The sequence below is a fragment of the Geotrypetes seraphini genome, chromosome 5 (genome assembly GCF_902459505.1).
Source record: "Geotrypetes seraphini chromosome 5, aGeoSer1.1, whole genome shotgun sequence".
NCBI lineage: Eukaryota > Metazoa > Chordata > Amphibia > Gymnophiona > Dermophiidae > Geotrypetes > Geotrypetes seraphini.
In genome coordinates, this window is record NC_047088.1 from 207,366,576 (window position 1) to 207,379,208 (window position 12,633).

General features: G+C 40.3%; 1 protein-coding gene across 6 annotated transcripts in view; it reads left to right on the forward strand.

The window, feature by feature from the left end:
* The window catches only part of GALNT3 (polypeptide N-acetylgalactosaminyltransferase 3), a 169,646-nt gene that overhangs the window by 132,152 nt on the left and 24,861 nt on the right, over window positions 1-12,633 (forward strand). For 5 of the 6 annotated variants that reach the window (XR_004539467.1, XM_033944662.1, XM_033944657.1 and 2 more), the window contains one exon: window positions 12,247-12,399. The exons of the other annotated variant lie outside the window; for it this stretch is intronic. Coding sequence is in view for 4 of the 5 variants with exons in the window: in XM_033944662.1 (XP_033800553.1) it covers window positions 12,247-12,399 (153 nt within the window). In the remaining variant the exon portion in view is untranslated. The remainder of the gene's footprint in view (window positions 1-12,246; window positions 12,400-12,633) is intronic. 6 annotated transcript variants of the gene reach the window in all.

Genomic DNA, 12,633 nt, shown 5'->3' on the forward strand with positions numbered 1-12,633 from the left:
GTTTAACATGAAGAATCGTTCCAGAAATTATTGCTTCATATGTCAAAGGAATAGAGGATTGAAGAATATTGTTAATTTGCCCCCAAATCGTCTTCCAAAAGCCAAGTATCAATGGACAAAAAAACAAAAGATGATCCAAAGTCCCTATATCAATATGACAATGCCAACATCTATTAGATTTAGAACTATTTACTTTGTTCAACCGAACTGGGGTCCAAAAAATCCTATGTAATAAAAACAACCATGTTTGTCTCATAGATGCTGACATTGTACATTTTAATCTCCAAGTCCAAATTCGTGGCCAACGAGAAACAGAAATATGCTGTTTTATCTTGATACTCCAAATGTCTCTAAGACTATTTTTTGTTTTTTTATTTAAAAATCCAGAAATCAATTTATACCACTGAGCAGCCTGATGTCCTATTAAATCTGTTTGTTAGCAAATGATTTGCAAGCTGAAATAAGTTTTTAAATTTTTCCATTCAGGAAACCCCGTCTGAATAGCCTGCTTCAACTGTAAGCACCTATATTGTTGAGTCTTCGAAATACCAAATGAATGCTGCAGTTGTGAAAACTCAAGCAGATTACCATTAGAAATAAGATCATCTAATGTCCTAATATTTGCCTGCATCCAATTCTTCCAAGCGATCCCAGCACCGCCTATTTGAATCTTGGAGTTTAACCATAAGGACTGTAAAGTAGAATTCATTATTGGAACCTCTGTTAATTTATCAATAAATTTAATTGTTTTCCAAGTATCCAATAAAATTATGTTGTCCTTAGCATATTTATGAAATCTGATACTTAATACATGTGGAAGTCTCATAGGGGACACCAATTTCCGTTCCAAATATAACCAATCCGGTTGATGATCTATAAACTCAGGGAGGATACAATACATACCTTGACGCATTATATAGGCTTGATGGTACCTATAAAAGTTTGGAAAATTTATCCCACCCTCCACAATTGGTTTTTGCAACGATACTAAAGCAATTCTTGGTTTTTTCCCAAGCCAAACAAATTTTGTCAGAATATTATTAAATTTTTTGTAAAAGGACTTTTGAAAATAAACTGGTAACATAAATAGCATCAGGCAAGAGGAGCAGCAGAAGCAAAGAGGAAAGCAAGAGAGTCAGCAGGAGAAAAGGAGAAAAGCAGTTTTAAAGCTGTTTTAAAGCAGAGGAGGGAGACAGAGAAGAGCAGGAGGCTAGGGGCAGGGCGAGAGTTAGCTCCGCCCACCCCCACCGCGTCGGAGAGTCAGAAACCAAACTCCCTCATAAAAGGGGGCGGAGCCAACGGCGCGCAGCCGAGAGCGCCTTTGCGAAGGGCCTCAAGAAGGGCCAAGTCACTACACCCAAGAGCACAGGGAAGGACTGAAAGGTAAAGAAGCGGCAAGCACAGAAGGTAAGAATAAGCAGGAGCAGAAGGGACGAACACATTCAAGCAGCAGTAAGGTAAGGAAGAGAAAGGACAGCACACACAAGAAGGCATCAAGGCAAAAAGCAGATATAGAAGGAACAACCACACACAAGCAAAAGTTAGGCAAGGTTGTGCAAAGGCAGCAGGCACAGAAGGAACACGTAAACTTAACTGTTTTCTTAAAGTAGTAACCCCGATGGAAGCAGAAGGTAACCAGAAGATGAGCTTTCCAGTGTTCTGCACGGACTGTCATATGTATGACTACCTCCCCTCGGGGAGACAGTCATACGTATGCAGTCGGTGTCAGGAGCTGAAAAGCTTGAGGAAAGAAGTCAAGCGACTTGAGGACAAGATAAAGGAGCTAGAAGGAATGTACACCACAGAGGACCCTACCAGGGTATTTGAAGACTTCAAGAGTGAGAGACACATCGAGAAGGAAGTCAGGGAACTCGAGGAATTCATTGAGGAAGCATACAGGAGGAGGGTGGAAGAGAACGAACTCCAGAGGAGAGATGAAGTTACACCAACACCAACTTGGAAGAGGGAGCAAGAAGCAGGTGACCTCATAGAAGACACCCACAGAAGAATACCGCACGAGGGGGAAGAATTGGCTAGTCGATGCCCAGAAGAAGAGAGAGTGAAGCACGCTGAGGACATTGACCTGAGACCGAAATGAAAATTGAAGAAGGGAAAGTCAACGATCCTGGTGGGAGACTCGATACTGAGGCATGTCGACAGCCACATAGCAGGAGGGAGAGAGGATAGACTGGTGACCTGCCTCCCAGGAGCGAGAACCAAGGACATCGTGGACAAAATTGGGATGATCCTGGATGGAGCGGAGACGGAAGAGACCACAGTAATGATCCACATTGGGACGAATGATGTCAGCAGGAGAGACTACAGAAGAGGCACGCTGATAGAACAGTTCAAGATTCTGGGAAGGAAGCTGAAGATGAGGGCCCAGAAGATAGTATTCTCAGAGATCCTACCGGTACCGAGGGCAGATGTGAAAAGGCAGGAAGAACTACAATCAATAAATGCGTGGATGAGGAGATGGTGTGAGGAAGAAGGATTCCTCTTCGTGAGAAACTGGACAACGTTCTGGGGCAAGAGCAAGCTCTACAGGAGAGATGGACTGCACCTGAGCACGGCGGGAACAAGACTTCTAGCAAACAACGTCAAGAGAGGAATAGAACAGGCTTTAAACTAAGAGAAAGGGGAAAGCCGACAGTCGACCTAGCGTCGATGATTCAGAAGAAGGTATCCCGTGAAGATACTGAGGGGAAAAAAGGCAGGGAAGAAACAAGAGACAAATTACAGGAGTCAACTAACCCAGAAGAGGAGGTTAGAAAGATTGTAGCAAAAGAGAAGACACCAAAGACCGAAGCACAGGGAAAAGAAATGAAGACGACAAAATGCCAGGATCTAAACTGCATATATACTAATGCAAGGAGTTTAAGAAACAAAATGGGGGAGCTAGAATCCATGGCCAATGCAGAGGACATAGACATCATTGGAATCTCTGAAACGTGGTGGAATGAGGAAAACAAATGGGATACAGCACTGCCGGGGTACAAGCTCTATCGCCGGGATAGGTCAGGTCAGAAAGGAGGAGGAATAGCCCTATACGTAAAAGAAAGCATACAATCGACAAGAATGGACACAGCGGAGATGATCAACAAACTGGAATCGCTATGGGTTAAAATACCGGGTAGGAAAGGGCATGAAATAAAGATGGGCCTATACAATCGTCCACCCGGGCAAACCGGAGATAGCGATAAAGAAATGGATGCCGAGATGAAGCGAGAATGTAAAAGCGGTTACACAGTTGTTATGGGAGACTTCAACTATCCTGGGATAGACTGGAGTCTTGGAAGCTCAAGATGCGCTAGGGAGACAGAATTCCTGGAGGCTATACAAGATTGCTTCATGGAGCAGCTTGTTAGAGAACCGACGAGAGGAAATGCCACTCTGGATTTAATCCTAAATGGACTAAGGGGACCTGCAAAGGAAGTGGAAGTAGTGGGACCGTTGGAAAACAGTGATCATAATATGATCAAGTTCAAGGTTGAAGTAGGCATACCGAACGGAAAGAGAACCATAGCGACATCTTTCAACTTCAGGAAAGGAAACTATGAAGCAATGAGGGAAATGGTAAGGAAGAAACTTAGGAAAACTTCCAAAAAATGGCAAACAGTAGAACATACCTGGTCTTTTTTCAAAGACACAGTGAGCGAGGCACAAAATCTGCACATCCCCAGATTCAGAAAGGGGTGCAAAAAGGGTCGAACAAAAGACCCAGTATGGATGACTAAAATAGTGAAGGAAGCGATAGGCAATAAGAAAAATTCATTCAGGAAATGGAAAAAGGACAAAACTGAAGGGAACCAGAAGGAGCACAGGAAGTATCAAAAAGAATGTCACCGTGTGGTTCGAAAAGCCAAAAGAGAGTATGAAGAGAGGCTAGCCAGGGAAGCACGAAATTTCAAACCGTTCTTCAGATATGTTAAAGGGAAACAGCCAGCTAGGGAGGAGGTGGGACCGCTGGACGAAGGAGACAGGAAGGGAGCGGTGAAGGAGGAGAAAGAAGTCGCAGAAAGACTCAACATGTTCTTCTCGTCTGTATTTACAAACGAAGACACAATCAACATACCGGAACCTGAACAAATCTTCAATGGAAATCAAGCAGAAAAATTAACATCCATGGAAGTGAGCCTTGATGATGTACACAGGCAGATAGAAAAACTTAAAACTGACAAATCCCTGGGTCTGGACGGAATCCATCCCAGGGTTCTGAAGGAATTAAAGGAGGAGATAGCGGAACTACTGCAGCAAATTTGCAACCTATCCTTGAAAACAGGCATGATCCCGGAGGATTGGAAGATAGCCAATGTCACGCCCATCTTTAAAAAGGGATCAAGAGGTGACCCGGGAAACTACAGACCAGTGAGTTTGACCTCGGTCCCGGGGAAACTGGCGGAAGCACTGATTAAAGAACACATCGATGAACATCTGGAAAGAAACGAACTTTTGAAAACAACCCAACATGGTTTCTGCAGGGGGAGATCGTGCCTAATGAACTTATTGCACTTCTTCGAAGGAATTAACAAACGGATGGACAGAGGAGACCCCATAGACATCATATACCTTGATTTCCAAAAAGCCTTTCACAAGGTGCCTCACGAACGTCTACTCCGGAAACTGAAGAACCATGGAGTGGACGGAGACGTACATAGATGGATCAGAAACTGGTTGGCGGGTAGGAAACAGAGGGTAGGGGTGAAGGGCCACTACTCGGACTGGATGGGGGTCACAAGTGGTGTTCCGCAGGGCTCAGTGCCTGGGCCGCTGCTATTTAATATATTCATAAATGATCTAGAAACAGGCACGAAGTGTGAGATAATAAAATTTGCGGATGATACAAAACTATTTAGTGGAGCTGGGACTAAAGAGGAATGTGAAGAATTGCAAAGGGACTTGAACAAATTGGGGGAATGGGCAGCGAGATGGCAGATGAAGTTCAATGTTGAGAAATGTAAAGTATTGCATGTTGGAAACAGAAACCCGAGGTACAACTATACGATGGGAGGGATATTATTGAATGAGAGCAACCAAGAAAGGGACTTGGGGGTAATGGTGGACATGACAATGAAGCCGACGGCACAGTGCGCAACAGCCGCTAAGAAAGCAAATAGAATGCTAGGCATAATCAAGAAGGGTATTACAACAAGGACAAAAGAAGTTATCCTGCCATTGTATCGGGTGATGGTGCGCCCGCATCTGGAATACTGCGTCCAATATTGGTCTCCGTACCTTAGGAAGGATATGGCGTTACTCGAGAGGGTTCAGAGGAGAGCGACACGCTTGATAAAAGGGATGGAAAACCTCTCATACGCTGAGAGATTGGAGAAACTGGGTCTCTTTTCCCTGGAGAAGAGGAGACTTAGAGGGGATATGATAGAGACTTATAAGATCATGAAGGGCATAGAGAGAGTAGAGAAGGACAGATTCTTCAAACTTTCGAAAAATAAAAGAACAAGAGGACACTTGGAAAAGTTGAAAGGGGACAGATTTAAAACGAATGCTAGGAAGTTCTTCTTTACCCAACGAGTGGTGGACACCTGGAATGCGCTTCCAGAGGGCGTAATAGGGCAGAGTACAGTACAGGGGTTTAAGAAAGGATTGGACAATTTCCTGCTGGAAAAGGGGATAGAGGGGTATAAATAGAGGATTACTGCACAGGTCCTGGACCTGTTGGGCCGCTGCGTGAGCGGACTGCTGGGCATGATGGACCTCAGGTCTGACCCAGCAGAGGCATTGCTTATGTTCTTATGTTCTAACATACTCATTTGATAACAAACTACAGGTAAAATCATCATCTTTACTGTTTGAATTCTCCCCCACCAGGATAAATGCAAAGGATTCCATTGCTCACACAATTCTGTAACCTTTAGTAATAAGGATTTTTCATTTACCTTTATTGTTTCTTCCAACATACTTTTATCCAAATTCCTAAATATTTTATTCCATCTTTCTTCCAACTAAACTGAAACGAATCAAATAAACCTTTTATACAATGTACATTTAGTGGAAGAATTTCTGATTTATTCCAATTTATTTTATAACCCGAGAATTTTCCAAATCTATCAATCAAATCCAGTAAATGTGGAATAGTTGATTCAGGATTCCTCAAATGAATCAATATATCATCTGCATATGCAGAGATTTTATATTTCCGACCTGCATAAGGAATACCCTCTATCTCCTTTGATTGTTGAATAGCTAAAAGTAGAGGTTCCAAAACAATATCAAATAACAAAGGAGATAATGGACAACCCTGTCTAACTCCCCTTTCTAAACAGAACCTTTCTGAAAAAGTATTATTTATATATAATCTAGCAAATGGGGAGCTATACAGGGATTGAATCATTTGTATATATCGAGAACCAATACCAAACCAATCCATTGCTTGATACATAAAAGTCCATTCTACCCAATTAAATGCCTTCTCTGCATCTAAAGATACAGAGAAAGCCGGATCCTTCATATCCATTGTTAAATGTAAAATATGAAAAGCTAATCTGGTATTATTTGAAGAATGTCTTTGAGCAACAAATCCTGTTTGATGCATACCAATAATATAAGGGAGAGCCTTATTCAAACGTAAAGCCAATATCTTAGCTAACAATTTCCCATCAACATTAATCAAAGAAATAGGCCTGTAGTTTGAAACCAACATGGGATCTTTGTTTGGCTTAGGCAAAACTATTGTTAATGCTTCTGCCATAGTACTTGAAATACAACCTTTTTTTTTTAGTTGAAACTGATATAATTTAAAGAGATGGGGTAACACGATAGTTTGAAAAGAATTAAAAAATTCTACCGTATATCCATCACTTTCCTGGAGTGGATCCAACTCTAAGGGACTTTAAAGCCTTCTGAATTTCTTTTTGTGTTATAGGTGCTTCAAGATTTTCTTTCATATGATCAGGAACTTTAGGCCCATTAATCAACTTTAAAATTTCAAAATCATCTTTCTCTTTATTAGAATAATGCTCAGAAGAATACAAGCTTTCATAAAATATCAAAAATTGTTGTAAAATATTTTTAATTTTAGATTGAATTATTCCATTATCATCTGAAATAGCCATTATATTAGCTTTTCTTTTTTTTGCTTTTAAATAATTAGCTAGTAATCTTCCCGCCTTATTTGAGGTTCCATAATACAAAGCCTTATAAGACACCAACTCTTTTCTAGCCAATTGTGAAGAAATCTCATTGTATCTAAATTTTTCTTTTAGCAAAGTCTGAAAAATATTTTGTTTCCATTTTTCCTTTAATTTAATTTCCAATTCTCTAATATTTTGTTCTAAAATTAAAAAAATCTTTATTTAGTTGTTTCCTAACATATGATTACGAAATTATGTATCCTCTCATGGTAGCTTTAAAGGCATCCCATAGTATTTCCTGAGAAATTTCTTCTGATTCGTTAACCTGAAAAAATTCACTTATTTTTAACTTAAATTTTTCTATAAAGTTGGAATCTGCTAGCAATGCATTATTAAACCTCCAAACAGGTCTATTATTTTCTTGTTCATCTATCTCAAAATCAATCCAAATACCCCCAAGATCTGATAGAATTATTGAATCTATATTCGCTTTCTTAACCTTCTGTACTAAATTATGTGAAACAAAAATATAATCAATTCTAGAAAATTATTTGTGAACATGAGAATAAAATGAAAATTCCTGATCATTGAAATGAAGAATCCTCCAAATATCTTTTAAACCAGAAGAATTTATCAAATTATCTAATCCTAAAGATTTTAAAATTTTACTAGGCTTTTTATCTAGAACAGGGTCTATTACTGCATTAAAGTCCCCTGCCAAAATTAAATTGGAAGAAGATGATGGTAAAATTATTTGTTGAAGTTTTTAAAAAACTCAGATTGATTCAAATTAGGTGCATAAATATTAAACAGTATCAAGGTATCTTTCCCTGAGCTCATTTTTACTTGAATCCACCTTCCCAAAGGATCCATAGATAACATAGTAAAAGTAGCCATACATTTTTTATGTATCAAAATAGAAACACCGGCTTTTTTTTTTTCCTACAGCAGGGGCAAAAAACACTGTTTAACCCAACCCCCTTCCAACTTACTTGATTCTAATGCAGATAAATGAGTTTCTTGCAGAAAATAAATATCTGCCCCCTGTCTTTTAAGAAAAGATAAGGTTTTCTTTTTCTTTATAGGGTGATTGAGTCCATTAACATTCAATGAATACAATTTAAAATACATTTATATTTATATTTATTTTAAGGAGCCGAAGTATATGAACTGAAAAGATTTTAATTCTTATATATAAATTATCCCAAATACACATCCATTTGCCCCCCCATAAAACCCCTATATACCCTCCCGCACCCTTCCCCCATGAAAAATATAAGTGAATGACAGCACACATAAAGACCAGGAAATTGAAAGATATCCCCATCCAGCAAACTATCAACTCATACTATAATGAAATCTTTAAAATGATAAATTAAGTTAAAATCATTATATAAAATTACCATAAAGTGAAATCTTGAAAATAATAAATTAAGTTATATAACTGATATCATTTTAAATTAGAGACACTAAAAATTATTATATAAAATTACCATCTTATCCAAACAAAAAATAAAACAGAATTTACAAAAATTAATAAATACCAAATATAAAAGACTAAATGATTAAATAAATTAATGATTAATAGATACCCAATATAATACTAAAATAATAAAAATTCAATATGAAATCTTGAAAATAATAAATTAAATTATATAATTTATATCATCTTAAATTAGAGACACTAAAAATTATTATATAAAATTATCTAATTCAAACAAAATATATAACAAATTTACAAAAATTAATAAGTACCCAATATGAAGACTAAATGATTAAATAAATTGATGATTACTAGATATCCAATATATAAATGAATATTAAAATAATAAAAATTCAATATCAGTATCCCAACCATAAACTACAGAAAAATTAAATCTTAAGACTCATATCCATTCATTTCCTCATTTAAATAATTATACTATTAAAATATAGATTTTATAATAAAACAAATATTTAAATCATCAAACAGAAAAACATATAAGAATATAATATATATACTTGTCTCGCTATAAGAAAATCATAGTATATCTAACATTCTCATTAAAAGTAAACCATTTCTCAATTTATAAAAGACTCAAATCATGTTTACTAAGCACTAATGATACAGCTACAGGATAAAAAAGAAAACTCATATCTCTAGAATATATCTGTCACTATACTAAAAAAGATTATAATATAAATTATAATTAATAGGTCATATATATCTAATAAGTCATATATATCTAACATCTATCTCTTTCCATAACTATGAAACCGATATCTTCTGGAAAAATCAGACTCATTATTTTGAGTCAAAATAAAAATTGCAACAAAATTAGACTGTTAGGTCAACCATGTTGTACAACAAATTGAGGTTTCTGTTTCTTTCAGTTTCTAGTTTAAGAGCAAAACTATTTTTAGAAAAAATTTTCCAGTCTGCTAAAATCTGGAATTTGCTTCCTTCTGCTATCTGGCTAATATTTGTCTTACTGTCGCTCTCCCTGCCCCTGTGTCTTTCTTCCTTTCTGTCTGTCTCCCTCCCTCATGCTGTCTGTCTGTCTCATTCTTTCCCTCCATTTCCCTGTGCAGCAGCATTTCCACCCCACTTCCCTGTGGAGCAGCAACAGCATTTCCCTCCCCCTCACTTCTCTGTGCAGAAGCAGCGGTATTTGCCTTCCCCTCCATGTCCCTGTGCAGCAGTAGTAGCATTTCCCCCAACCCCTTCCCTTCTCTTACCGCGTTCTGGCCTGCTGCGATCTGGCTGATCCGTTTGGCTACTCCCCCTTCCCTTCCCATTGTGTAGCCTGCTCCATGGTCCCCCCTTTCCCTTATAGCGTTCCCTGCAGGCAAGTAGGCCCAGCTTCTTCCTTGCTTCTCGCGGCTGAAGTCCTCTTCTTTGTTGGCCCCCCTTTCCTTCCCACGGTCTTGTCTGCTTGTGCCAAATTTTTTTTTTTTTTTAAAGTTTAAAGGTGCCACGGGAGTTTGTGGCTGGAGTCCTCTTCTTTATTAGCCCCCCCCCCTTCTCTTACCGCATTTCGAAGGTTTTTAAAAAAGTTTACAGGTACCGCAGCAGCTCCTCTCATGATCTCCGCCAGCGTGGAACCGTTCTCCGATGCTGGTGTGGCTCGTGAGAGGAGGCAACAGAACGGCTTTTAAACCTCTCAATTAGCACTGCACAGGTGCAGAAGACAGTCCTGGAGTCTCGCGCATGCGCACTCTGCCGACCACAGACCTAGGGATCAGGGAATACGCCGGTAAGAGTGCGCATATGCGCTTAGCATCTATAATAATAATCCTCTAAGCGCACGTGCGCACTTAGGGGGATGTGGAGACCTGACATGTGCTGTGTCCATCTGTGGCCGGCTGCTTCAGCGCATGCGCCGACTTGGCGCATCAGACGGAGGATGAAGGCGGTGCGGAGCAGCGCTAGTGGCGGCAGTGTCGGGTAGGGAACAATTCGACGACTCCCCCCTCCCACACCAACTTCTGCCGCTCCTGTCTGAAGCGGCCTGCTGAGGTTTGCGGCCGGTTGTAGGGAACCTCGCAGGCTGCTCTCCACATGGAGCACGTTCCTTCTGACGCGATAACGTCAGAGAGAACATGCTACCATATGGAGAGCGGCCTGCGAGGTTCGATACTGCCGGCCGCGAACCTAAGCAGGCTGCTTTGAACAGGAGCGGAGGCGGCGGCATGAACCACGGATGGATGGAGGGAGGATAAGAATGGGAGGGGAAGCCAAAAAAGAAGGGCAATGGAGCAGAGAGAAAAGGGGGTTGTTTTGGTGGGAGGGTTGTGCTGAGTTCAGACAGCAATCATGGGGGGTGGGGGAAACAGAAGGGGGCCATGGAGCAAGCAGCCATGGCACAACATGGGGGCCAGAGGGAGAGCGAAAGAGGGCTGCTTTGGGGGGGAGGGGTGTGCTGGGGGCAGACTGCAATCGGGGGAGTGAGGAACAGAAGGGGGGCCACGAAGCAGGCATGCATTGCACAACAGGGGGAGAGGGAAAGGGGGGCTGCTTTGGGGGGATGGTTGTGCTGGGGGCATACACCAATCATGGGGGGAGTAATAGAAGGGGGCCACGGAGCAGGCAGGCATTGCACAACAGGGGGAAAGGGGGCTGCTTTGGGGGGAGAGTTGTGCTGGTGGCAGACAGCAATCATGGGGGGAACAGAAGGGGGCCACGGAGCAGGCAGGCATGGCACAACCGGGGGCCAGGGGGAGAGGGAAAGGGGGCTGCTTTTGGGGGAGGGGTGTGTTGGGGGCAGACAGCAATTGGGGGGAGGAACAGAAGGGGGGCCATGAAGCAGGCAGACATTGCACAACAGGGGGAGAGGGAAACGGGGCTGCTTTGGCAAGCAGGGGGGCCAGGGAGACAGACAGAAAGAAAGACGCACAGACAGGGGACCAGGGAGAGACACAGACACAAAGAATGACAGACAGACAGCGTCCAGGGAGAGAGAGACAAATTTTAAAAAAAAACCAAAACAAAAAACAGACATCTACTCTAGCACCTGTTTTTGTAACGGGCTTAAACACTAGTTTTATTATAATAGATAGATATAGATAGATATCTATATATAGATAGACAGATAGATATCTTTGTGCTTAATTTAAAAATTGTAATTTTGTAATATCTTTCTGTAATATTCTTAGTGCTATTTGCTACCTTAAGGTATGACTTCACGTAAACCTTATTTGGAGGTGGGTAACAAGTGTGGTTTGAAAAGTTTGTTAAAAAAGCAAGTTAAACAGTCTCTATTGAGGGCTATACTCTTACCGCCTCTTTTACAAAGCCGCGCTAGCAGCTGCTGCGCGGCAACAGCCCCGAAGCCCTTTAAATCTCTTTGGGCTTTGGGGCCGTTAGCGCAGCGCAACTGCTAGGGCATCTTTGTAAAAGAGGCCATTAGTCTAGTGAGTGTCTAGTTTGTTTTTTTCCTGTCATAGGAAAAATTGCTTACGAGAAACTAGAAACTTGCTGGACTCGATGGAGACTACATTATTTAATTTGCTTTTACTCATACCAAGCTACCCTTGTATAAATATAATAAGCCATGTTATATTTCAAAACAGGGAAACTGCAAGGAAATTAATTTTTCATTTTTGTTCTATTAATTGCACCTAAATTGAAACAAAAATAAAGCAGTCTTATGAAATAAATTTGTTTCCCTTTCAGTATTTTGAATATTCTAGGCATCATGACATTCGTCACAATATTCAGAAGGAGCTATGTCTACATGCTATTAATGGGCCAGTGCAACTAAAGCAATGCAGCTATAAAGGTCAAAATACAGCCCTCCGTGGTGAGCAGGAGTGGGTGCTTCATAAGGTATTTTCAATATGGTTTTTATTTCATAAACAGGAACTCTTTTTTAGGAAACACATTGTTTTTTGGCAGGGACTAAAATAAATTGAGCTATTTGAATTCAGATATTTTTGTGTTTGAATTCTGACTACTTATAAAAAATCTGACTTATGTGGTCAATAATAATTCTGAGTTCAGAAAAGACAGATGCATTTTGCATAGTTAAAAATTGCTCCAGATAACACTAGTGTTTTGAAT